General features: G+C 41.6%; 2 protein-coding genes across 9 annotated transcripts; one reads left to right on the top strand and one right to left on the bottom strand.

Moving 5' to 3' along the window:
* Positions 1-308: 308 nt before the first annotated feature.
* LOC119730720 (metabotropic glutamate receptor-like) lies at positions 309-7,564 on the top strand. Its single transcript, XM_038203736.1, has 6 exons — positions 309-2,241; positions 2,886-2,969; positions 3,712-3,881; positions 4,549-4,757; positions 5,227-6,365; positions 6,649-7,564. Exons 1-6 carry the CDS (start codon positions 1,699-1,701, stop codon positions 7,288-7,290), a joined length of 2,787 nt encoding a protein of 928 aa, XP_038059664.1. The 5' UTR covers positions 309-1,698; the 3' UTR covers positions 7,291-7,564.
* Positions 7,565-8,871: 1,307 nt separating this feature from the next.
* LOC119730718 (betaine--homocysteine S-methyltransferase 1-like) lies at positions 8,872-26,853 on the bottom strand. 8 transcript variants are annotated; one of them, XM_038203733.1, is made up of 8 exons: positions 26,296-26,853; positions 13,901-13,955; positions 13,531-13,721; positions 13,188-13,382; positions 12,665-12,776; positions 11,783-11,976; positions 10,342-10,423; positions 8,872-10,070 (listed from the first exon to the last, which is right to left on the bottom strand). In XM_038203733.1, exons 2-8 carry the CDS (start codon positions 13,923-13,925, stop codon positions 9,778-9,780), a joined length of 1,092 nt encoding a protein of 363 aa, XP_038059661.1. In that variant the 5' UTR covers positions 13,926-13,955; positions 26,296-26,853; the 3' UTR covers positions 8,872-9,777. The 8 variants fall into 8 exon arrangements, with proteins under 8 accessions (XP_038059661.1, XP_038059659.1, XP_038059657.1 ...); XM_038203731.1 differs by having other exon boundaries at positions 13,901-13,956; positions 26,328-26,853; XM_038203729.1 differs by lacking the exon at positions 26,296-26,853 and adding an exon at positions 14,430-14,508.
* Positions 26,854-27,406: the final 553 nt, after the last annotated feature.

The raw sequence follows: 27,406 nt of genomic DNA, 5'->3' as shown, positions 1-27,406 counted from the left end.
TGTTAGCACAGCTCAGCTGCTGTGTTTTAAAGTGATTTAGCAACGGGGCCTTAGAACCAGCCTATTTTGAAAGTCTAGAGGGCTAGCATAGAGTCCTCTTTGCACCTATCTCACTGACTCACTACTGACTCACTGCAGGGCCCAAGCCAGCCTGGTGGAAGGGGGGGGGGTCATTTTTACCATGGAGTGGACCTTTGAACCTTAAAGTGGACCTTTTAATGCGTAATAAACAGTTGATTTCGCATGGAAATACACAATCGCGAGGAACCTGCGGCCGATTTATTTGTTTGGTTTATTTTTTTGGGGGGGGGGGAGGAGTAAGTGTCTTGGATAATTTTTCGTTAACAAGAATAATTTCGTAAATAGGATAGATAATTAATGTTTCAATTAATGTGTACGTTGGTACACATTCGTTGAAAGGCTACACGTGCGGTTCAGCGTTATTTTCTTTCAAATCATAAAGAAACCCCATCCCAACCATCCCCATATGATATAAGCCATTCAATAATACGGAGATTTCTAGCAGCACAGCGAAAGTCATTACGAACGGTTGCCGTCTGTGCTTCTACGCACGACTAGCAACGCACGGAGGACCCAGCCTCATGTACGCCACAAAAGGAACACCAATAATTTCAATGCTTCCAGACCAATATAACAGCTGTATATGTCCCTAATTGCCTGTTTTGGATATAGCTGTGTTTCTAACGTCCTTCCACTCATATGATAGCCCAGACCTCTTGAGTCTTTCGACATACCAAATTGGCAATTATTTACCTACTTACGGCCGGGCGTACCGCTGTCATAACGTTGTCACCAGGTAAGATAATATCGCTTGGGCAAACTTACCAGTGCTAAAGGTCGGTGCTGATCTTGATTTAGACAGAGAGGAAAAATAACGACGGCGCTACACAAATTATGTCCGGTCGTAAACTGGGAAATTAAACCCACTCTGTCGTCCCGAGAACTTTGCTTCGGTAGCCTGGGACTGAGCCATCTTCTTTAATGCAAACATCTTCACTGCGCGTTCGCTACGGGTGGAGATCAGGGGGTGGGTTCCAGGCTGGATTCGTGTTTCCAAATTGCATTCCGTGTGTACCAACTGAGTACCACTGATATTTGTTTTCTTCCTGGAGTGGTTTGTGTCGTCGTTAGGATGTTTTCCTCCGAAGAAACGGCGTTCTTAAAGTGAAGACACTGATGGACTTGACCGTAGGACTCTGCTGACACTAAACTGGAAGAATGTCGTAGCGATGTGCAGTTTTAAGAACGAGTTTTGTAACTTGTTTCGCGGTGAAATAAAGATGAATGTTGCCGTGTGATCGAATTGGTTTTGCCCGTAGCTAGATACATCAGCGGTGAGGAGACAATTGTGGTGGGTAATCTGGCAGTTATCAACCCGCTCCGGTGATGATGTGCTTGCGTGTCTGGTTTGACGTTCCGTATGTTTCAAAGTTGTAAGAATCAGCAGATGTTGCGAATAAACTGTTCCAAGTAGTTTGCAACGTTCACGCGGGGTTTACTCCACATCTTTTTCATCGCCCGTAGAGCTCAGAAACTCACATCGACTGGACGAGAAGTGGGAGAACGGACAAGACGTGGACAAGAAGATTACGGGAGCAACTACCTGAGTATTTATTCTTTAGAACCTGTATTTTGTTCATCCATAAGACTTGAGGAAAGGTGGATACTATCGGAACCATGACAGCTTTGGTAAAGTCGGCTTGTGTTATGTCCATCCTCTTCGTTTCAATGACCCTTTCGTTTCATGTGCCGGCGGACGTGGACGCTGCTACCGGTCACCAGAGCGGCGAGGCCGATCGAGTTTACTTCCAAGACGGGGATGTTATCTTAGGCGGTGTCTTCCCCCTGCACAGCTACGACGAGGGTAAGCGAGCGTGCAGCATCATCCGTGAGGTGAGGGCCCTGAAGCTGGTGGAGGCTATGGTGTACGCGGTGGGACGAATCAACAACAGCACCGACCTATTGCCGGGGATTCAGCTGGGCTTCGAGATCTACGATTCCTGCTACAGTGACATCTGGACGTTGAAGAAGGCTCTCAACTTCTTGCCACCGGATCAGAAGCGGGCATGCAAGGGGTCCTGGGGGTCAGGGGAAGAGCGGGTCGGGACTGGTGACCTGACTTGCCTTCATCAGAAGAGAATTGCCGGGGTGGTAGGGTCACAGAGAAGTCAAAGTAGCATCGAGCTGGCCCTTCTGCTTGGCTTGTATCATATACCTCAGGTAATATTGTAGTCGAGTCTATCACAAGTCCATCACGGGTTCTCACAAGTCCATCACAAGTCATGAGATTCCGGGGGGAAAATGAAAGAAAACAAAAGAAGGTGCTATGGGGGAAGGGAGGAGTCCCCTCCGCCGGATATCTTGCTCCAAAAGTCATTTAAAATGGAATAGTTTGTCACTACATTTGAGACCGGATGGCGAGTGACCACTTGTGATCGACTTGTGATTGGCATGTGCCTGTAATGCCTGAATACAACTGTGGATTGGAGATAGGCCTGTGTGCAATTTGGATTAAAATCAGAGTAGAACATAGCCTACCGCTGAAAATAATGAATTAAATGATGATCTATATTGGATATGTCAAATCATTCTTTGAAAGGCACTGGATTTGCGGAATTGTGTGCGACAGAGAACTGGGAGAGTACAAGATTAGGATTATGATATATTTTACGAATTTAAACAATCTTAGTTAGGCCTACATTTTCATATCCCAATCTAATATCTGAACATTTGCAGAACCCTTGAGTTAGAAGACTGACTTCAGTAACGAATATTAATAATATAGCAACTTAATAATAGCATAGTCAAGGTAAATTAGGGGCTCAGAAAATTCTGTATAAAAAAGAACACTTTTTTTTGTTCAGGTGAGCTACCTGTCGACCCTGGACAGTCTCAGCGAGGTGAATTATCCTTACTTTCTTCGGGTCGTACCATCAGATCGGCACCAGGTTAGTGGTCGGTACCGGTATAGCTTGTCAAACATGCCCGGGGATGGGGCCGTTAACATCAACTGTAGCTCATCGATTTTCCTTTAATTAAACACTTGAAAAGCATACATTGTATGTAATAAATAACATATTTTTTGGCAACAAATAGGCAGCAATATTCCCGAAATTTCTTATCTGCATTTCTTGGTTATGCCCCTTATAAGTATTGAAGCTCAGTTACTTGTTTTGTGTGATGTTTCCTTCTCTGTGCCAGTTTGGACACTTATTTTGTTCCTAAAAATTATATACTGCTTTTTGATGCGACATAATTTATTGACCAGTTCAAGGGAGTATCACTCGAACCCTAGAACTAATTCTTATTTGGATGACAACTATAATAAAAAAAAATATGCATTCTATAATAAGTTAGAGCATTTTATTGTCGTTCAAGACATCTTGACGAAATGATATTTAAAAAAAACAGTATTCTTGATATTTTAGTGTCATAGGTTCGAATCGGCTGCTGGCCAAGTGTTGCGTCCTTGGGCAAGCCACTTTATTCCAACTTGCCTCTCTCCGCCCAGGAGTATAAATGGGTACCGGCATTGGCTGGGGAGTAACCTGCAACGGACTAGCATCCCATACAGAGGGAATGGACATATTCTCAGTCGTTTCATGCCAAGAAAACCGGAGATAAACGCCGGCTAGTTTGGGACACATTTGCTCGTGATTTTACTTACCACTGCTCTTGATATATCCCTAGGTGAACGCCATTATGGATCTGGTCCAGCACTACGGCTGGACCTACGTTTCGCTTCTCTTCTCCGATGACGAGTACGGGGAGAACGGTTACTACGAGTTCACGCGCCAGGCCGCCGACCACAACGTCTGTCTGGCTTACACCAAAGAAATATCTTTCATTTTTCCCGACACGTAAGGACAGTAAGAATATACTTTTGCTGAAAAGTATAGAGTACGATTCGTATATTTATAGGTTACCTCTCAGGTCCCAGTACATATCTCCAGACGAATGTAATGGTTTTGTGTGGATTTTTTTCACATTGGCAGGGAAAATACTACCAAAAGTCGATGCATTCAGCCTCATGATTGACACTGGTTTATACCAAATACAATTTGTTTTCATCGGTTTACAATTGAAAATTGTATTTTATTCTGATGGAATATTCCATCAGAATAAAATAGGGTTGTGTGGCCTAGAGGTTAAAGTGTTCGTGACTCGTGATCACAGGGTCAGGGGTTCTAATCCAGCTGCTGGTCATATGTGGTGTCCTTAGGCAAGCCACTTCACCCCCACTTGCCCCTCTCCACCCAGAAGTATAAATGGGAACTGGCATAAGCGTTGGAGTAACCTGCGATGGAGTGGCATCCCATCCAGCCAGGGGTTTTTTTTTCATGAAACTGAAACTGGAGATAAACGCCAGCCTAATGGGCCATAGTGGCTCGTGATGGACTCGACTTGACTATAAAATAAGCTTCCCGTAGTGACACCGCCACCTGCAAATTGGAATCCAGCCTCGCCACCATGAAGTTTAACGATCACGTCCTTATTCATGTTTCCATCCTTTTCGGTGCACGGCAGGTATTTCGACGACATCGTCGCCGACATGCGGCGCGAGCCTTTCAACCGTGCCGTCGTCGTGGTCCTGTTCGCCCATCTGTTCGAGGCCAGGAAGCTGCTGGAGGCGGTGGAGAGGGGAGGGGCCGTAGGGGAGTTCACCTTCATCGCCAGCGATGGCATCGGGAACTTCGGCCGGAAAGGGCTGGACGGACTTGAAAAAGCCGCTCTCGGTGAGTAAAATAGTCCGAGTGGTCCAAAATGGGATTCAGATTTTGTTCCCTAATGCAACACTCATTGGGCAAAGGGGTTGGTAGTTTACCCGGTGTTGGTCAACATAACAACTGCTTACACTCTTGGGCAAATTCTTCACAATATTTGGTAATTTTTGTTTACCGATTTAAACAACAATGAGGTAACTCAATACCCATGTAGGGCAAATAACATTGCCAAACAGTGTTTCACTCTCTTTGTTTTGACAATGAACCATTTCCGATCTCTCACAAGCGCGGTTAAGCCACCCTGGTGGTAGAGGGCGGTATACCAACAAGATGATTCCAATCTTGTCTTGGCAACTTTGGCACTCGGAACCAAGAGATTTTGACTACATATATTTCCAAAAGATTTTCTTTTTGAAATTTTCTTTGCCCAATGCTCCTCAAAACTTCACAAGTATTTTTTTTCACTTTTACTGTTTGCTAGGTATGATCACAATGGTTCCGTATTCCCAGCGCTTTGCCGATTTCAACGATTTCTTCATACGAAATCTGTCGCCGAATAACAGCAACCCATGGGCCGCGGAGTACATGGACGCCTACACGTGGTGTGAATTTCTGACTGGCAATATCTGCGCCGTCAACCGGACTGACTCGATCTCACCCCACGAGACACTGGTTATAGACAGCGTGTACGCCTTTGCCTATGCCCTGGATAGTATGCTGAGCAAGCAGTGCGGGAGTGAACAGGATTGGGGCAGTTGCACTGCTATCGACAATATCGACGGTCAAGTGTTGCTGTCGTACTTGAAGCAGACGGATTATCAGAGTTTGTCGAACGGCCATGTGACGTTCGACAACAACGGCGACGGTATCCCGAGGTACAAAATACGAAACCTCAACAACGAACTCTTTGGATGGCCGACTTTTGTCGACGTCGGTTCTTGGCGTGAGTACGACGACGTGATAGACATCAACAACGACGTTCGGTTTTACACCAAGGATGTCGGCGGGTCGGTGGGCGGGGTACCGAGCTCGGTCTGCAGTGAGCCGTGCCCGGTCGGCTCCAGGAAGCATTTCTTCGAGGACGAGGTGAAGTGCTGTTGGCTGTGCGTGGAGTGTGAGGCAAATGCCACCGTCGTCAAAGATGACACCGAGTGTCGCGAGTGTGTCCCTCCGGAGTGGCCGGACGCCAATCGCACCGAGTGCGTCCCGGTCGCCGCGTCCTTCATGTCCTGGGGAAGCGTGGAAGGGACGGTGGTTAACATTATGGTGTCAGTGGGGGTCTTGGAAGCTCTGCTGGTCCTCGTGTTCTACTTCCCTCAGCTCAGACGCCGTATCGTCCGGAGATCCGATCCCATGCTTTGTATGTTCATCCACCTTGGAGTCTGCTTCCTGCTTGTGGCTGCACTCTCAACCACCTTCGAGCCTACGCCGGCAATGTGCGTGTTGATGCGCATGGGTCCGTCCGTCGCCTACTCGCTGATCTTTGTCCCTTTCGCGATGAAGAGCGCCCGGCTGTATCGAGTGTTCATCAAAGCACGAGACACCGACTCCGAGGAGGAGGCGGATCTGTGGGGCATCAAGAGACAGCTGCTCATCTTGGCAATCATCTGGATCATAGAGGTAGGCTCTTATACTTTAACCTAAGATGATGTAACCAAACAAAGAAATTATATACTGATTCAACATTTGAGGGGAAATTGGGGTAATTCTAACGGAAATTAGAGCAACAGTGTAACCGGATTTTTCACTGTTCTTTACCTACCTTGGATCAGGAACAAAGACGTAGGCCCCTAGTCTGTCCCAAGATGACATATCATATTCAAACAGAGGAATCTCACAATTTATGGACACATTAAAAAAACTAAAATCAAACGTCTACTGTTTTTCTCCCGAACGTCTGCAGGTTGGTGTAAGTCTGGCGTGGATCCTAGTGTTTCCGCCGGAGGTAAGCTACACCTTCGTCCCGATAGACCAGCCGACAGGGGGCGCTCTTGCCGTCACCCTCTTGATCACGTGCAACTTCAAGTTGCACGAGACAATCACGGAGATGTGTTTCGGCGTGTTTTTCCTCCTGGTGGCGGTCACGCTGAGTTTGCTGGCCCGCGCGCTCCCTGACAACTACCACGAGGCCCGCTTCTGTGTCTTCGCCTCAGCGGGTTCGCTGCTCGTCTTCACGGGGGCCTACGCGGCTGACTTCGGCACCTCCCAGTCCGGGGCGTCCTTCCTGCCCATCATGTACCGTGCCCTGGGGATGCTCACTACCTCCATCCTCATCATGACGTGTCTCTTTGCTCCCAAGATGTACGTCATCTACTTCGTCCGTGGCAACATCGACGAGGTGATGCTCAAGAAGCGACAGAGCGTGGCCAATATGGCGGCGTACCGCACGCGTGCGTCCACGGTGAGCACGGTACCAGCGATGAACGGGGGGCCAGCGGGACGACGACGCAGCCGAGTTAGGAGCACGAGAAGTAGCAGCGAACCAGCATCCTCGTCCGGGGATCATGGAATTCAGTTAAAGGCAATTTCAACGTCTATCATCTAATACATAATTGTTTGCTTAACTGTGCATGACGATTTTAATTTTTATAAAAATATGGAGCCCTAGAAAAACTGGTTCCAGAATGCACACAATTATATTCAATTGATTCTGAATGGCTATTCACTGGAAGTCTATTCATGTATCTGGTCTACACAATGGGCCGAACACAGCCCTCTCAAATTTCATTGGCATGAAGAGTAGTCCTTTACGAACGCACTGCCCGGCTCACCAGTCATCAGTCAGTCAGTCAGTTAGGAAAAAAAGTAGGCTGGCCCTCTGGGACCAGCAATCACACATGGGACTTGTGAGGACATAATCTGCAATGGGGCCAATTTCACGGCGCTGCTAAGCACAAAAATGTGCTTAGCACAAAAAAAGTCTGGCTTATAAAAGCAGATTACCAGCCAAAACTCCGTGTGATTTATATTGCTCGTGATTAGTATTCACTCAACCTCGTCCCCAGAGCTTACTTTATTTCCAACCGTGTTTCCAATAGTAAACCCTGGATAGTAAACTTTCTTCCTGTATCCTGATTCGATATCGCAATTGGCTAGTAATGGATTTTTATCGTGTACTTGGTGTTGTTATTCACAACGTGCAGTACGTGTTTTTACATTCTTGTGCTTAGCAGCGCCGTAAAATTGGCCATAGTGTCATATGAAAATGTACAACTGTTTACTCACAAAAAATCCAGTCATCGGATTTATTAAAGAATCTAGACCCAAGTCCGATACCACGACTACGGGACGTTTTACCCGGGCCTGAACGTTATATATTGTTTACGTCAGTTCAGTTTTTTTAACAGCTGTGATATAGGAAATTAGGTTTTGTTTCCGTACATCATCTTGTCAGTGCCCTAAATGACAAGCCAATTCATTCAGAGATGATACTTTACGCCTGGTTGCAGCATTATTTGAATTCCTGTCAACATTAAACGACTAAAATTTAGTCCGCATACCCACAATCAGATAAGAAACTTAAAAACCATGAGAAAAAGGAACCTGTTGTTTCCAACATGGATGATATGATTTCCTTCTCTGACAGCCGCAGTCTTATAACCACGTCTGCAATAATTGACATCAGTCAACGATTACTCTTTAAAGTTGAAAACGATTTTTCGTCCTTCAAAGGGCTGTTGTTATTTGCAAGTCAGTAAAATTTTAGTCAGATCTGATAGCTAACCAGTCGAGGCCGTCCCTATCTTTTACGAATGTGAGGATACTCGGGCTATAATTATTACATTCAATGATAAAATATTGGTATTTTTGTATACTGTCGAGAAAAAATAAAGAGGTGTTATAAATTGATGTTATAATTGAGTGTTCCTACTTTGGGATGTCCTTTTAAAGGATGACTATATGCGTTTAATTTTGTAAGCGGTTAGCAAATGTTGTAAGAATCGAAGGCAGATCGCGCAAGTTCTTTTTTTTTTAATAACTCGGGTTTCGTTTAAACGTTTTGGAAAATTTGTAAACGGATTTAGATTTTTTTTTTCGTTTAAACGTTTCAACGTGTAAAAGTATATTTGGTACCCTTCTTTTTTAAGCTTTGGTAAGAAAATGAAAATTACCATTTGACACCAAATTCTCTGCACTATGTTTATTAGGAATGTGTGAGAATTTACTGTAACCTTACTAAGTTCTTGAATCTAATAATGGTATTATCCGAAGGAAGCAAAACACAAAAAAAATATACACAATCTTAATGTTTTTAAATCAAACTTCGTTTTGATCAATACAATCCTGTCTTTATCGAAGAAATATACCTTTTAGAAAACTATAGCCTGAGCGGTAATCCCAGACGTAATCAGAAGTATTGTCTTTGGGATGTTATATTGAAGTCTTTGAGATGTTATATGTTATGTTACGGTAGCTGTGGCTATGAGCGGGATGAACGATGAACACGAAGAATACGACACACTGGTGTAAGCTCAGCTTTATGGAGAAACTATTTTATGTTCAAGAACTCAATTCTACCGGGTCTTGTATAATTACAGAAGTAGGAGACAGAAGACAGAATATCGTAGATGAAGACTGGCCAGAGCATAGGGCTGAATCAGCGTATGGCCATGCCTCTGGTTTCCCAGGGAGAAGAAGGAGAACTCAATGAAAATGGGAAAATGTGGACACTTTATGCATTTTCAGAGGGGCAACTTTGGTGAAAATAAGATATGATTTCATATGAGGAAAACATATGACATCATTTCTGAGTAAAGGTAGACTGACTATGGACTGACGTAATGGTCAGTCTGGGGGAGTACCCTTATGAGGTCATCTATGGTCGATATTATTAAGAGGACCTATTTCTTTGAGGTTTGAAGTTTCAAGTCAGAAATAATTGTGTGTGTTTTCCAACAGTGTCTTCTAAAAATTATGAACTCTATTTGTTTCAATGCAGCACCAAGGCCTGAAAAACAAAATCACTTTTAAGTCATCAACTGGCACACATCTTTCCTGTTTTTCAGTTGTGTAAGTATAGGCCTATGTTTGTTTATTTCTCAACTTTGGTCAATTTGGGAGCATATTTTGTCTTGGATTCTTGTCCTACCGAAGGCAGTTTGTCGTCATGTCCCAGCAGCCAGTGTTTGTTCAGGTCTGCTGAGTAGCGGGAGGCCGGGGGCTTTCGGCCCAGACTCTCGGCCAGGCTCCGGGTCAGGTGAGCCGAGTTGCCGCAACACAGACCCACGTACTTGATGCCCAGCTCCTGCACTCGCTTGCCAAAGTCGTGGATGTCCTGACGATTGCACCCGATGCAGTCCAGATTCACAGGGAACAGTGACTCACCTTCAATACCAACAAAAATAAAAAATAAATAATTCAAGGGTCTCGGCCGTACCGTACGCAAGAGATTAGAGAACATTTTAGCTGGACACTGGGAATTAGCACTAAAGCAAGAAGTCAATAGGGCACATGTGGGCGCTGTAACGAATAGAGGGCGCTCTATCGAATAGGGGGCGCTCTAACCAATATCTGGGTGCAAACACTAGCAAACGCCTGTATAGTAGATCAAATTTACAATTTTCTCCCAAGTAATGCTTATAAGAGAGAATTTTACCCGTCAGAGGATCCTTGGACGACATAAAGTTCGGATTCTCTTTAGTTGTGCGGTACATAACGGGAACAGCGGCTAGGGGTGCCTGTGATGTAAAAGAAACAAAAAACTACTGTTAAACGTGGTGTGTAACGTTTGAACACATTATAAACGCTTTTTGGGACCGTTTTTATAAAAAAAAAAATTAAACGAAAAAAAGAGAGAAGTTATAAAAGGCCTGGGTTAAAAACGAGTCACTAAAACGTCTAACGCTTTTTGCAAGAGTTTATAAACGTTGTAACAAGTTGAGGGGGAGAGACGCCATATAAAAGGCCTGGGTTAAAGACGAGTTACCGAAACGTCGAACGCTTTTGCAAGAGTTTATAAACGTTGTAAAAAATTGAGGGGGGAGACGCCATTTAAAAGGCCTGGGTTAAGGACGAGACACTGAAACGTCTAATGCCAAAAAAAGTCTTCGATTTCTGGTATGGAGCTTCAACCCCCAAAAGTGGCGCCGCGCGGCTATTAGTATTTCTTTTTCTTCTTCAAATGTCGGGTGGTGACTGCAAATGGTGCCCGACTAATTTAGTGCCAAATATATGGAAGCCCAGAGAGGCCACATAGGCTTATACTCGAACGTAGCCCCATCTAAAAACACGTTAAAATTGTGCAGCAGCAGGATTCCACTCAGTCAAACCAGTGAATTTGACGGTTTTGAGACATCATCTTACACTTATTTCATTTTTTTTCAATTTTGACGACGGGCAAGGCTACGGCGCGCGCAGACCAGAAACCGGAGCTTGTTTTTTTGGCCTAACGCTTTTCGCAAGATTTTTTAAACGTTGAGGGGGAGATACGCCATATACAAGGTATGGGTTAAAGACGAGTCACTGAGACGTGCAACGCTTTTTTCAAGAGTTTATAAACGTTGTAACGCGCCGAGGGGAGGTTTAATATTTATGGGTTTCGGAACAAAGAATGAGACCACTCGGAGAAGTACTTAGTGAACGTGTCCTACTTCTGTAATGTGACATGACCTATTGAACTATGCAGAGTATGGTCGAATGAGGGCGCTATTACAGATGCTACAGGAGCTAGGAGGGACGCCATAAAAGGTCTGGGTTAAAGACGTCTGACAACGTACAAGTACAAAAGGTTGTCTGTAATCTTTCAAAAAAAAAGTTAAAAGCGGCATTTACCAAAACTAATGGCAAAACGTATAACAAAGACCGATACGGCTTCGATATCTATGAGACAGCTAATAGGATTATCCCGAATACATATGCCTATGATAAGCTATATTTAACGCAGGCGCAGTTGGAATACCATCATCTAGTCGGTTCGTCCGTCCCTCTTAGTTTTGGTTTTTTGTTTGTTTGTTTGTTTGTTTGTTTGTTTTTTAACTAAGTGTCTTTTTTCAAATAATAAGATAAGACCAATCACTTGTGGATGCAGAAGACCTCACCTTACAAACTTTGACGGCTTCTTCCATTACGGGCAGCATGGTGGCCGGGCCACGCGCGCAGTTCAGTCCCACCACGTCGGCCCCCGCCTCCGCTAGCTTGTTGAACGCGTCGACGTAGTCCACTCCGTCTACAGTAGTCGGCTTCCCGTTCACTTGGCCCTGCTGAGCCGCCATCGTTACCACGCAGGGAATATCTGCGCGTATTAAGAGGAAGATGATTAAGCTGAAATCTGCGCTTAGTCAGATACAGCTGTGGACAAGCAGAAATGTACAGCACTTATGGCTGACAATTTGGTATCTGACATGAAACAAATGCAGTTGAGTTGACGCGCTTTTGGCGAACATACTATGCTCAACCTAAAAAGAACCCCCCCCAATACTTTTTTGTCTAACTCCAAAACTACTGGACACATGTTGCTCAAACTACAACTGGTCAGTACAGAAATTCTTTAGCAATCCAGCCATTCTCTTTGTTTGGTCCAAAACAGTGATAATGTGTACAAAATTAAGCCATTTATGACAAATGGTACCGAAAAAAGATGCACCGTATGCGTGAAAGGTGAGTGTGAACCACAACTTGCACATATACAAAAGTGCAACTGTTTTCGGTATCATTTGTCATAAATTGCATAAATTCGTACACACTATCACTGTTTTCGGCCAAATAGAGAGTATGGCTGGATTGCTAGGGATTTTTTGTACAGATTAGTCGTTATGAGTTTTGAGTTAGACCAAAAAAAGTATTGGAAGGGGGGACTTTCTGTTTTGGTTTAGTGTATCTAGCTGCATAACATTTACTCAATTTAATGCTCAAGCATGCTTTTATTACACGCATGAGGTTAATTCTGGATAACTTTTAAGCTAAATTAAAAGCCAACGCACCTTTTGCGAATTCCTTGCACGCCTTCACGGCCATCAAGGCTTCCCCGAAATCACTGAAGGTTTCCCCCACAATGAAATCAGCTCCCGCTTCTACAGCCCATTCTATTTGTTCCTTTAAAAGAAGAAGAATACAGTGCACTTACAATGCAAAGATTTTTTAAAAATCAGCCAATACTTTTCCTTTTTTTTTTGTATACGTACGGTTCTCTAAGAACAAGCAATTATGCCTACACGAAAATTCGTAGTTGTAGGGGTAATTCAGAGGTGAAAATTCTCACCTTTTTTGTTTTTCACTTGACTGAAACAGCTTTAAATTAACCATAAGTGTAAGCTCTAAACAGCATCGCGGATGTTGTGCAGAAAACCCTATTACACTGATGAAATGCAAATCAATATTTGTGCTCAAATTCAGAATTGTATATGTGGGCCTATACATCGACCGTTTAAATTGGGGTGGGACGTGGAATGGAACAGATAGTGTGAAATTTGATGTAAAAATATTTGTGATTTATTTCATACGTACTTTAAAGATCTGCCAAACTTTCTCTCGATAATTGGGCACGCTGTCCACAAAGAGGTTGGTGTTGCTAATATTACCAGCCATCAGAGTACCAGTTTGGTCAGCCACCTCACGTGCCATGCGCAGTGCGTGCTTGTTGATTCGCTGCAGATCGTCCTCTCGACCAATCAGCGCCATCTTCTCACGATGCGCGTAGTACTGCAAAATGTATGTTGCGGTGAGCGGTTTGTAAACAATGTTACAACTTCAAGACACATGCAGTATCAACTGAAACTGGATTGCCAGGATTTGGTGGGTTTATGTTTTGTGGCCAAAGTTTTCTTAATTTTGGTCACGAACAACTTACCGTGAATGCCAGCACGACGTCACTTCCGGCGTGGACGAATTCCTCGTACTGTTGCCGCACTAATTCCGGATGTTCCAGAACTACTTCCGGCACATATGAGCCGGCTGTCAAATAGCCGCGTCGCTCGAACACGAAGAGATATCCCTCTGCGCAGATGACCGTCTCACCGTCGCGCAGGCGTTCCATTAAACCTTCGCGTAGAGATGATATTAATACAATTTAAGGCAGCGTCTAAGAGATTGTCGTTAATTGGCTATTTTAGTCTTAAACTGGGAAAAGCCATGAGCAAACCTTTCAGGGCGGGCTGTCGTGAATCATTGGATCCAGTGTACCTAATTGACCAAAATTAAAATTCCCTGCGAGGTCCTACCTTTACACCTTTTCTTCTGATCCATGTTGAAATCTCACTCTGATCCTCAGTGAATCTAGATCAAAATTGAAAAAAAAATATGAATAAGAGCAACCGTACCTGTAAATTTATGTCAATTATTAGCTTGCAGTCACTTCTGTTCGTACCCCCAAATTGGTAAAGCGACCCTGTTGGTACAAAAAAAGAAAAGTGGCATTTCCACATGATAGCATCGATGACTGATCAGCTGCGATGTCTACCAATCGACTGTGTAGTCATGAACACGTACAAATGTACATGCACATGCACATGTACATGTACATGCAGTATACCTGTACGTGTCGGCCTACACGTTGTATCGTATGTGTATATCACAAGTGCAGCCCCGAATTATCATTCCCAAAAATGAAGTTTTAGGTAGTTGTAGTCCATCCTTACATATCCCCAACCAAGCTGCGATATGCAATACGCAGGGCACAACAAGAGCTCGTACAAAAGGAAAAAAATAAACTTGATACACACAAAGGTTTTACAAAGTACTTCCTATAACCTTGCCGGGTCAAAAGAGCCATGCACCCCTCGGCAAACGTTTATGTATCACCTGATACGACCAAAGGTCCCTTTATAATAAGGTACCGCAGTGTGACCATTTGGCATTGATTTCCAGTCAGTGGCCGTGTCACGCACACAGCCCTGTTTGACCTCAGGGTGCACGCCTGTAAATAGACCAAAAATCCGTCCGCCGAGCTCATGAATAAAAGTTATACCCTCAAAATATTCTATATTAGAGAGTTCTGAGAACCATGGAATTGGGGAATTGAAGACATGTGGCACTGAACCTCTGGCCTGGACTTGGAGCTTCCAATTCTGAGCATTTTGGATGCAATCGGGCCCGAAAATGGCGCTATTTAGCCATGTTGTGGAGGGATTCTTTTTCAAAATGGCTACTTTTCCAGTTTGGGAAACATCATTCGTTTTAGGGGTGTTCTTATTTGGGTGAGAATATCTCAAAAAGTCAATGGTCAACCCACCCAAAATTGAAAAGAAAATGAAAGATGACATGTTGATCATCATTTTTCTGTGCAGCTTGAATACCTGTGAGAGTTTTGAGTATTTTTAAATGAATTTTGAAGTATGCACATTTAGCACTAGTGTCTATGGGAATTTTATTACAGTTGCGCACCCCTCAGTTTCTTGTCCCGAGGTCACGCAGCATGGCCCAAAAGCGTACGCGAGATTTTACGCGATTTATTCGAGACTACAGAAAAACACGAATAATGCCTGGATACATGCACTGTTTGGCCAAGATGGCTAATAAGTGAAAAGTTGAAATCGTGTGCTTTATTATGATACAAAAAATAACTGCTTTTGACAAATATAAAGTGTTGTTACGGCCTGTCAAACAAAATCATATTTTTTATCAACAAAAGCGAGGGCCGATACAGTTCAGTTAGGTGTACATTCGATTCGGGGGAAATCTGACTTGCGCCAACTGGTCAGGGCTGGATAAGAAAGAAACAATTTAAAAGAACACAACCACTGTCTCACAAAGAGACAAAACAGGATTTCATTAGCTTTTAAACTTGGTGTTTATTTAAAACATTTAAATTAAATTAAAAAGGCAATTAAATTTCACGGTGTCTTAGTCCTCATCATGGCCACAATCTCGTTCAATGCACAGCTGGGCTCGGCACATCATTCATGCAACAGCACGGCGAATCACCTCCCTGTCTTGTCTGGAATGTCAATGCACTGATCGAGGAGACTATGGGACAGTGTTATGTGCACCACGATACTTGAAGGAAAGTCCGCTAAATGATTAGTTTAGGACGCTGAGGCGATAATTCAAAAATCAAAAACAAAATAATTGGAAGCGGAAGCAAAAAGTTTCACTTCTCAGATTGGAATATCAAATTATTTTAATTGATGTCTGATTTTATATAAACAAGGCAGAATTAAATAAATGACAATCAGTTCCCACAATGGCAAGTAGTGTTATATGAAATAAACCAGTATTACATGAGCTAGGGTATAGAATTAGCGTGGTCTACAATTGTCAATTAACTTAAATCCCAGTACAAAATGCCCGTTATCTTTAACTCAATACAATCCTGTTTAATAGAATGCCCTTTTACTTTTATTCATTTAAGTTGAGTTTCACTGAAGTTCCTAACTGTCGCTTAATTTCCTTAATTTCCCTAAATTTCCTAAATTTCAAATTTCCTACATTTCCCCGAACGCCAAGCTGGGTTAATTGTGTTATGGCATCAGACTCGCCAACCTATCACACAAAATATTTTATGGAGCAAGAAACCAAAGCTAGGATTAGACATACAACAGTCACTGTAAATTACAGACATGAAACAGTCACCGTGTATGACCATGTGATTCACTCACGAAAGTTTACAACAGATCGAGATGACAAATGAATCCTAAATTACTCTTTTTCCAATCAACACATGAACTTAAGATTTGCCCAATAGTATCAGGGATAATGATGTGAGACCATGAGACACAAATCATGCGATAGATCTCAGAATATTATCATCAAAAGCTGGGTTTTGGGACACAAACTATTCTTCAATGTACTCACACATTGGCAGCTGATCCGAAAAGGACGGTCTTGCACATCACATTTCAAGATGGCAAAACACACTTTGATTAAAGCGCTACACACTGCCCCTCTCTTGATACTATTAGTTCAATAAAACAGTTACAGGATACATTCTCACATATTAATAGAATTTTACAAATAAGTGAATTCGGGATTGATGCGTCCAAACTGATTTAAATAATTACTTTTCCTCAAAGGAACTATTTGCACTACATGTGGATGAGTAGCGGTGACATGTCGCTACACGCTATAAATAGAAATGATGAAATCACGGTCTGTCGCTACACGCTATAAATAGAAATGATGAAATCACGGTCTGTCGCTACACGCTATAAATAGAAATGATGAAATCACGGTCTCACACGAAGACTACGGAGTCTCTCAAAAGGTACGGACCCATAAATCAATTTCACGAGTTATCCTTTCCTGGAGGTCATCCAGATTTGCCTACTGAAACTCTTCCAAGCAAGATTCACAAATCTGAACTGATTATGCATTCTATGACCAAAACCAAGACACTGAATGGTTGTGTTCTTTTAAGACATTTGATGAGAATTCTTGTCATGAGATATGTACCTTCCTCCCAATACAGTACCCTAACCCCAAACCCCAACCCCTAACCCCAACCCCTAACCCTAACCTACAACCGTACTCCAAGTTGGCAAAAGTAAGCTTAGAAACAGTCAAGGGCGGATCCAGAACACAATTTTTTGGGGGGGCCCAAAAAAAATTTGGTCCTCCCAAAAAGTGGGTCAAAAAAATTACGGCGTGGGGTTCGGGGCCCGCTTAAGGGCCCCGAAATTTTTTTGGATTCTAGATGCTCTGTGGTACGATCTGAGGCAATTTCTGACCACTTTAACCAATGTTTTTTGAGGAAAAGATGGTGATGTACTCATTGCCTGCCTTTATTGCGATGTCACATAAAAAATTTAAAAAATGGTTTCGTTTTGGGGGGGCCATGGCCCCCTTTGCCCCCCCCCCCCCCTGGATCCGCCCTTGGAAACAGTGTGCGCTAAGCAAGCTGCTTTGGGGAAACTATTCAAGAATTACCCAATTTAGGCGAAACCGTTTTCCTTGCGTACTCCAAGTGCGGGCCCAAACTTAATGGATCTATGAGATACATTTTTCTTAGGAACATATTTCTACTCTTAAATGTATGAAAACTACTTCACATCCTTTTTTGGTTAATTTTATTAAAAAGTGTCCTTGTTTTAAACATTTATATTTGTCCATGTTTGTTTCCGGACAACTGAGGGTGCTATTGATGTGATGTCATTTCTGGAAGACGCTGTTCAGTTTAGGGGTTTTCTTTCAAATTGTGAGCCCCAAATTCTGCTCATTGAAAACATCCGTGTGTGAAAAGACTGCTCATTGGCTTACTGCCATGTACTGAAACAACAAAGACTCAACCAAAAGATCAGAAAATTGTACAATTGCAAAATATCCAATTAAAGTTCTGGCAACTTTTGGTGCTGAAATCGCCGTTACACTTGAGATTTCTGCCTGAAATGACATCACATTTTTGCTAATGAATATGGACATTTCCATTAAGAAGGCATTAAAATACCCTTTAAAATGGCAAAACTTGGCATGGACCGGTCGACCATAATTATTTTTCATCAATACAGGACACCACTTGTACACGATGAGTTCAGTTTAGTATATTGTCAGCGTTCCTGCGGCTCACACGAAGCAAGAGAAATCTGCAAAGATAAAAAAAATATGATCTTATTTTATTCACATTCGAAGCACAAACCAACTATCGGATTGAGCAGATGTGGCATAACAATAGATATGCCACCGCCCGAAGACGAAGACAAAATTGAAAATGAAACAAAATACATCGGTTTCTTTTGCTTACCTCAAGAATTGGCGAAGACTTGCTCTGCAAGCAGGGTCTTCAGTCCTTCCGTTGGTCCACCTCCCTGCTTCCGGTTCCTTGGGATTCAGAAGGGACTCGCATCTTCGTCCAGACTGACATCTCATCTTGCACACCGTCATCTCTGCCAGAAGATTAGAAGGAACACATGTAATAAAATGTGTGCGGGACAATTATGTAGCTGTTGCTCTTCTTTTTTATTTGTTATTTTTTTAAATTATTATCATTTAAAAAATAATATAATGAATTTTCTTCTAAGATTTATCTTAATAAGGTATCGGTAACCGCAGAACCACTTAAGACAACCTAAGACATTATACGAAAGGAAAGTAACATTAATATTTGTACCTGAGAAATCAGTAATGGGTTGCCCGACAAGCAGGGTCATCGGTCATCCGTTGTTCCTCCTCCCTGCTTCCGGTTCCTCCGCATCACATGAGCACTCTATAGCTTGCTGGTCCTCCTAGTCTTAAAATAAGTGGCTGAAAATAAAAGAAGTCTTCCTAGCGGAGCTAGGTTTTGTTAGTACAATATTCAGTGGTTTCCTGGTCAAAGAAGTGACCGGTGATGTGCTATAAAAAGAAGGGAACCGTATATTAATGGTCCTTACTTGACCACTATAATGATACAATCATAGAAAATGGGGAACACAGTTTGGGTCCGCGCTTTAGATCTCTAGGCCTAACTGTCTCTTACATACACAGGTTGAAGATAATCCAATTAGTGGCCTTACCTGACCACTGTAATGGATTCAACCGTTGAGAAAAAAAGGCTGAGTTTACTTCTTAATAGATTAATTTGTGTCGCAAAGATGATAATTCCAGTTTGCACAAAGCAACATGTACCTGTTCAAAGGGAAACAACATCACATTGCCGACCTGCTGCGATCGGACTTATCAAAATTGAAAAGTACCATCGATCAAAACCTCCACTGTTGTTAAAAAAAATCACTTGATGCATATTGCTTCACTCTGTAAATTCAGGCTATACACTTTAAAAAGCGATTACGAGGTGTATCCGACTTAACAGGTGTCATTACACCTGATTTACATAAGCAACATGGACACCATGGCCCTAACACAAAAGGCAATTACCGATCTTCGTCAATCGGATATTATGGAAAATCACAAACAATAATCTATGTCCATAAGACCCATTTCCACAAAGATCAGAGACTATTTCATGAAGCGGAATGATTGTGGAATAATTTAAACCATCGTTGTGATTACGTTTCATGACCGAGACATGTTTCTGGGAATCTGTAAGATCCGCACATGTCCCTATACATGTAGAGCATTTTTTTTTTGAAACAATAGATCTCCAAGTTTTTAAGATGCATGGGCGTAGCGTAGCAGTTGAGAACATTGCTGCAACAGACAAATAAAGTTGATGTGTAAACATGGCCCCAGAGTATTTCACTCCTTGAAACACTGTGAAGTTACAACAAATGAGGCATACAATAAAAGTAACTTAGATTCCATATTTGAGCTTTTCTAAGCTTCAACATGGATGGTCCTGGAGTATTTTACACAATGATTCACACTGGAGACTGGATGAATGCACATGTTCCTGTAAGATCTGTATATGGCCCTATTTATGTAGAGCATTCTTTTTAACAATATATCTCTAAGTTTTAGTTAATTAACTTAGGGTGTGGCGTTGCAGCTGAGAAAACCGTGGCAAAGTAGACAAGTAAAGTAGATTTTGTTAACATGGCCTTACATACAGTATTTCACTCGTATGAACCACGGTGAAGTTACAACGGGTGAGCAATACACAGAGTATACAAGGAAACCTAGATCCAACGTTTAAGCTTTTTTAAGCTTTAAAATAGCTTTGGATGCCTAACACATGGGCCTAGATAGAGTGTTTTACACGATTCGGACTCAAGACGGGATGAATGCAAAAACAGTTTGCAAGAAAACACACGTCCGGCTATTCGAGGAATTTCTACAGAACGGATATGATCTCTACACCACATGGCCCTAAAATAATTTTACAAAATAAATTAGAAAGAATTTGTACAAAGACAAAGTAAGATATGTTCACATGGCCCTAGAATCTGTCACATAAGTACAGAAGAAAACATCAGAAAAAGTTGGGTTTGGCACAAATATCTACAAAGCCACGAAGACAGTTATTTACACATGGCCCTATTTCGCAATGTGTAGATGACGAGAAAACGTACGATAGACGTGACTGAAATTTAAAAAAGTTAGAGCTGTATACATGGCCGTAACGAATTGTTACAAACGGAACTCTACAGGAACCCGTAATTATTAATGAACAATACAAAATCGTTGGTTTAATCCATACTTAGCAGATCGATGTCTACGGTGTTATTTTCTACCTGGAGACATATCGGACAAATGATTGACAACTAGTTGCAATGTTTTCGATTTCACGGTTCCACTCGAACTCAACATTAACTCGTAATCGTTAACGAAAAATACATTTGATGTTTTAATCCACACCTAACACGTCGCCATCCATCATCTTATTTTCTTTACACACAAATATAATTACGGCAAATTAATGATTGACAATTCTTTGTTTTTATGCCACGGTTCCGCTGTAATAATTTCTCCTCATTGATTTACCCTTGAAGATGTTCACCTTTTCATTTATGTCATCTTTTAGAAAGTCATTTTCAATCGAACGGAGATAAATTTGACAGAATATACTACACATAGCCACACAATAATTTCGCACAACTATTTTCCACAGTTTAAGTACTCGTTACTTTAGTTCGCCTGCTAACGTTACTCGTGTTACTTTGTTCGCACTCGAGCTCAAACACGAACTTTGTTCGCACTCGAACTCAAACACGAACTTTGTTCGCACTCGAACTCAAACACGAACTTTCAATCCTAACGGACGAATGAGGTCGATACCTAACGTCTTATTTTAATTTCCTGTAGGGCCTACACAGATCGGACAAAATGATTGACAGCCAATTTTTTTCGATTCCACAGTTCGTCCTCGAGCTGGTAATCGTCACGAATGGTTAATGTATTGCTTTAATCCTTAGCCGGAGGTCGACATCCATGTCTTTTTTTTCTATACACAGATCAAACAAAATGATTGACAGCCATTTTTTTCGATTCCATATGTCGTTCTCGAACTTGTAACCGTTTAACGAATGATTAATTTATTGCTTTAATCCTTAAAGGTCTCAGAGACCGATATCCATCGTCTTATTTTCTTCGTTACAAATTTCGGACAGACGATTGACTATAAGAGATTGAGGTTCCTTGGAGAAATATAAGTATAATGTTTGACCCCTTTGTCGTATTACAAAACATTATCCATTATACATTTATAAACATTATACATTGATAGACAGTATACATTTATAATTCTACATTGAATTAATTTGTTGGCGATGTAGCACCCATCAAGGGTGTTGACTTTCTCGGTAGCACCCATCAAGGGTGTCAACTGTTTCAGTAGCACCCATCAAGGGTGTTGACTTTCTCAATAGTAGCACCCATCAAGGGTGTTGTCTTTCTCGGTAGCACCCATCAAGGGTGTGGTCTTTCTCAATAGTAGCACCCATCAAGGGTGTCGTTCTCTCAATAGTATCACCCATCAAGGGTGTCGTCTTTCTCGGTAGCACCCATCAAGGGTGTAGTCTTTCTCAATAGTAGCACCCATCAAGGGTGTCGTTCTCTCAATAGTATCGCCCATCAAGGGTGTGGTCTTTCTCAATTTTAGAACCCATCAAGGGTGTCGTGTTTCTCACTAGTAGCACCCTTCAAGGGTGACGTCGTTCTAGGTAGCACCCTTCAACTTTGTCGTTTTTCTCAATAGTAGCACCCATCAAGGCCGTCGTGTTTCTCAATAGCAGCACCCATCAAGGGTGTTAAAACACAATATGTTACTGGTTTAACAACTTTATACATTAATAATTCTGTTGAATTGTTGGCGATGTAGCACCCATCAAGGGTGTCGTCTTTATCAATAGTAGCACCCATCAAGGGTGTTCTCGGTTGCACCCATCAAGGGTATCGTCTTTCTCAATAGTAGCATTCATCAAGGGTGTCGCCTTTCTCAATAGTAGCACCCATCAAGGGTGTCGCCTTTCTCAATAGTAGCACCCATCAAGGGTGTCGTGTTTCTCAATAGTAGTAACCAACAAGGGTGTCACCTATCTCAATATACTTTAACCTATAGAGGGCGGTATTCCAATGGACACTGACCAACACAACAATTTCGCAAAATTTTAAAAGGAATGCTTAATGAACTACTTTACACCATTACTTCTAAAAGGTTATTCCTTTGTCTTTTTGCACAAAAATAATCAGCAAATTAATATGGCTTTGACGCGGCAAAGCTCAAGGCAATGCCATTATTAAATTGATATTATTAAGTCGATTAAGAATTAATTTCCGTTGATATGTTGACATCTCCATGGGTCCGTCTGCTTCGTTGATTCTTCTATTTTCACATTCCAACTTGTGTTGTTATTGTCAATGCACAAGGCATTGTCAGGATCAAAACGTTGGTAAAACATTTTAAAGAGGTTGTGGAATGCTCGAAGACATTTCTGTCATTTTTCGGGTATATGTAGCCTAAGGTGTGATGAAATAAAAACGACTATTGTTTCTGTCATGAAATGAGTACAAAAGGTACTTTTGACAGCTGTTTTTCAGGTCCAGTTTCGACCCGAACGTGCAACTGTGTAAAAGTCGTCGTTGCGGGCAGCAAACAAAACACAGTAAATCGTGACGTAATAAACAGGACTCGTGTATGCTACTGTGCATTCCACAACCTCTTTAATATATTTCGTTCCCTCCCCAATTCCCAAAGTTCCTAATCGTCTTGCAAGCTGCTTTTGCATGGCTTTTTGCGGCACGCTTAAGCTCCTAATACTCTATCATCCAAATTTTACTTATTTATAAGTATTATTCAATTATCACTTGTTCTCTATCCACTTTCATAATGTAAATTTTTATTTGGCTACATATAGCTTTGCCTTACTCTTTTTCATTGATTTTCCTATGAAACAGGAAACCCTTATCGGATTTTTCTAAATTTAAGATTTAAAACTTGTGATTAAAATTTACATTTTTTTTTTAGTTAATGAGTTATAGGAAAAGCTGTTTTTACGATTTTTAGTCAGTAAAATATACTTATTCTTTACAATAATCATATTTTACAGAACTCCGTATTTTAGTTACGAATTGACAAGATCATTTTTTTTAATCTCAGAAAGTTGACATCTATCGTCTGTTTTTAATTTATAAATTAACTGATTAGGTCTCGGGGAAAATGAAGATATCGCCAACCAGTGAAAAACCATCTCTGGAAGACGATATCCTTCAAGATATCATCAACCCGAGAAATATTTGTTTTCTCGAGAAGATAACATCTCACCCAAAAGATATCACCAGCCCGTGATGAAATATTATCTTGGGAAAACGATATCTAAATTATAAGACATCATCTACCCGAGAAATATTTTATTCTCGAGAAGATAACACCTCACCCAAAAGATATAGCCAACCCGAGAAATATTGGTTTTCTCGAGAAGACGACATCTCACCCAAAAGATATCACTAACCCGTGATGAAATATTATCTCGGGAAAACGATATCTAAATTACAAGACATCATCTACCCGAGAAATATTTTATTTTCGAGAAGATAACACCTCACCCAAAAGATATAGTCAACCCGAGAAATATTTGTTTTCTCGAGAAGACGATATCTCACCTAAAAGATATCACCAACCCGTGATGAAATATTATCTCGGGAAGACGATATCTAAATTACAAGACATCATCTACCCGAGAAATATTTTATTCTCGAGAAGATAACACTCCACCCAAAAGATATAGTCAACCCGAGAAATGTTTGTTTTCCCGAGAAGACGACATCTCACCTAAAAGATATCACCAACCCGTGATGAAATATTATCTCGGGAAGACGATATCTAAATTACAAAGACATAATCTACGCGAGATACATTTTTTCTCGGGAAGATAACATCTCACACACAAGATATCTTCAACCCGAGAAATATTTTCTTTCTCGGGAAGAGAATATATCACCTATACAAGATATCACCGACCCGAAAATATATCTTTTTTTCTCGAGAAGACAACATCTCACCTAAAAGATATCACCGACCCGTGATGAAATTTTACCTCGGGAAGACGATATCTCACTTACAGGACATAGCGAAAAAAATACTCCAAAGATGTCCTCCTATGTTATAAATAACGGATGCCAACCCATAACCTTATAGAGCTCTGTAATTGGATATAAAAGGAATCTCAATTTCTTCGATAGGAATGCACTGCCTTGATACGATTTTAATTGACTGCTGTTAATTATTTTTGATTAAGTATCAAGCTAAGATTTTCCAGCTGATTTTTACTCCGACTAGAAAAAAGGTCAATTATTTTAAGCATTGTAAATGTTTTGTTACAATATTTTTTTATGAAGTAAATTTTTACACCATGGTTGTGCCAGGTCACGCTCCCTTACGCTGCTGCTGGTGTGCTCGGCTGCCTACGCGCGTCATGTGCCTATATCCCCACCAACCCCGCCTTTACCTTAATTGTAATCTTTCCGTTTAATACAATCATAACTTTGCCTTATTTTCCTTTTTCCAAACGTCAATTCATGGTCATCATTATCCTCAACAGCAGGTCTTCTCCATTTCTTATGAGCTTCAAACAATTCCATCGACTCTCCTTTACAATCTAAATTTATACAATCATAATCAAAATAATTCAGCTGTCAATTTTGTTTCCTTTTTCTCTGGCTTCTGGAACTTATAATACAGGAAATACCCTAAAGGTAATGGTGTAAAGTGTATTTTGAGCAATTTATATAAAGAATTGAGATCCGTGGATACAATGTCCATACAATTGATATTGGTCCATTGGAATGCCACCCTACAGGAATCTAAATTATGTACTTGCATTAAATAAATTCAGTTTTACGGTAAATCCGTTGGTTCCGCTGCTAACTTCTCGAATTCATGCGTCATCTCTAAATAATTGAATAAATGCTCGACACTATTTTTTTCTCATATTTAAGTCCTTAAACCAGTCATTTTAATACAATTATAAGGGCAAATGCTAACTAAATTCCAAGGAACGCCAAATCTCTTATAAAAAACTAAACCGTTTACTAAAAGCCCCTCGCTGGAATGTCTTTGAAAGTGTAGCAAAGACGGTGCACCTGGCCGCATACAGCGCGCGCGTCCTTACAACTTTTCAACCAATAAGAATCATCGAAATCTATGACCACGCCCACTACGCCTGCCACGAGAGGCTCGCGTGCATGACTCGCGCCACGAACTCAAAGAAACCCCGTGTTAAATGCGCAATGCATCAATAGCGCGACATGAAAGAGACGGCTTATCGTACACGCGTATTGACAAACACATTGGAAGGTATTCATATGCAAATTACTCTAAATCAAAAGGGATTTCGCCTACGTGCAGGAATGGAATTTCAACATACACTATTCAGCTATGCAAAATACAAACTCATGTAAGAGACTCATGGGAGCCATTTTGTTTGCAACAACACTCATGTATCGTGCTTATTCTAAAATCTAGGTATTTTAAAAATCAGAGATTTAAAGAGAAAATGTACTGACTTTTATCGTACAAACTTCAACAATGTAAAAGACAACCTCATGTACACAAAATGCACTACGTCGTGCTTATTGTAGGTACCATTTGAAATGTTTTAAAATAAATGCGATTTAAGGACCAAAAAAAGGAGGAATTTTCTGGCTGTAATTTACTTCGAATTGAGGTTTAAAATGCAGACAGGAATGGAATTTCAGGCATTTCAAAATGTACGTAACATTGCTCAAAGTGCAGAATACTCAGTGAGACGCTTTTTCGTCTTTTGGTTCTCTGTGACCGGATCGGAGGAGAAGATATATTTTCACTCACCTCAATAGTTCCTTATTTAAAGTTGGACTTACCCCGACGAACTCCAAACGCTTGACTTCAGTATTTTCCAAAAACGTCATTCAGATCATTCGACAAAATTACGAGTTCACAGAAATTCCACATGTCCATTTAGTTCAGTTCAGCACAGGAATGCAAGTCCAGTTCAGTTCTGTGAAACACAAGTTTTTATGACAAGTTCTGTAGGCCTACAGCAAAGTTCAAGTCAGTTTACGCGACGACGAGTCGACGACGACGCCGCAACATGTCAGCGCCGTTAAAATGTTGCAGTGGCCCCGCACATGAGGCCGGTTTCCTGGTTGAATTGCCAGACTCCAAGCGTCCAAATTCGACATTTTTTACGCACATGAAGATTCCATGGTGTGATGTACGAGTTCCTGCGTTGGTAGCTTGAAGCTGGACGGTCGACTCGGTGGTTAAGGTCTCAAGCTTTGACTAAGTTTTAAGGATTTTCTTTTGGTGATTGACCAAAAATAGCGGGAAGACATTGCGAGATGTCTCCCACCCAGCGTCCGTTGACCCCGCTCCGCTCTCGGTAATTTTCCATGGCGTAATGATATATGGCGGTGAATAGTGTCATTTTTCTATCGCAGGCTGCTGCTGCGCACCGGGGTCTATGTACTGCCTTGGGCCAAAGTACTCGGTGTGTATTTCTCCGCGTACTAGTTTTCTTCCATTCGACCGATTAAACATTATGCCAACATTTTCATTGAGAATGGAATTTGTAAATTAAAGAAATTTGAAGGAATAATCTTCAATTTCCGATGGAGTAGCATCAATTCCATACTAAAAATTGCCCTATTTTTTTTCGTATTTTTTTAAGACGGGGGGCCTCCGAGGAAGTATCCGTGACGTACACGCGTGGCCGTCTCTCATTGGTCAGAAGCACGCACCTGACGTCTTCTCGTCAAATGTAGCCAATTTGAATGGACGAAGGAGTCCGGTAAAAAAAAAATGAGCAGACGAAAAAATGTGTCCTATACATTGGTACCATATGCGGTACTTGTCAGGCACGGATGGGGGGGGGGGGAGTTTGGGGCTCAACCCCACCACAGCTCTGTCAAAAATTCATTGTTTTCATAGAAATTCATGA

The sequence above is a fragment of the Patiria miniata genome, unplaced genomic scaffold (genome assembly GCF_015706575.1).
Source record: "Patiria miniata isolate m_02_andy unplaced genomic scaffold, ASM1570657v1 HiC_scaffold_22, whole genome shotgun sequence".
Classification (NCBI taxonomy): domain Eukaryota; kingdom Metazoa; phylum Echinodermata; class Asteroidea; order Valvatida; family Asterinidae; genus Patiria; species Patiria miniata.
The sequence above is the reverse complement of the archived record's forward strand: the minus strand, read 5'-3'. Positions and strand labels throughout refer to the sequence as shown.

What these genes read in the sequence shown, in the direction of transcription:
- LOC119730720 (XM_038203736.1), top strand. Translation starts at nt 1,699, where the DNA reads ATGACAGCTTTGGTAAAGTCGGCTTGTGTTATGTCCATCCTCTTCGTT. An exon ending in ACTTGAAAAAGCCGCTCTCG is followed by an intron (nt 4,758 to 5,226) that starts GTGAGTAAAATA and finishes ACTGTTTGCTAG; the next exon opens with GTATGATCACAATGGTTCCG. An exon ending in CAATCATCTGGATCATAGAG is followed by an intron (nt 6,366 to 6,648) that starts GTAGGCTCTTAT and finishes GAACGTCTGCAG; the next exon opens with GTTGGTGTAAGTCTGGCGTG.
- LOC119730718 (XM_038203733.1), bottom strand. Translation starts at nt 13,925, where the DNA reads ATGGATCAGAAGAAAAGGTGTAAAG. An exon ending in GTGCAAGGAATTCGCAAAAG is followed by an intron (nt 11,977 to 12,664) that starts GTGCGTTGGCTT and finishes TAATACGCGCAG; the next exon opens with ATATTCCCTGCGTGGTAACG. An exon ending in AAGCCGTCAAAGTTTGTAAG is followed by an intron (nt 10,424 to 11,782) that starts GTGAGGTCTTCT and finishes TTTACATCACAG; the next exon opens with GCACCCCTAGCCGCTGTTCC.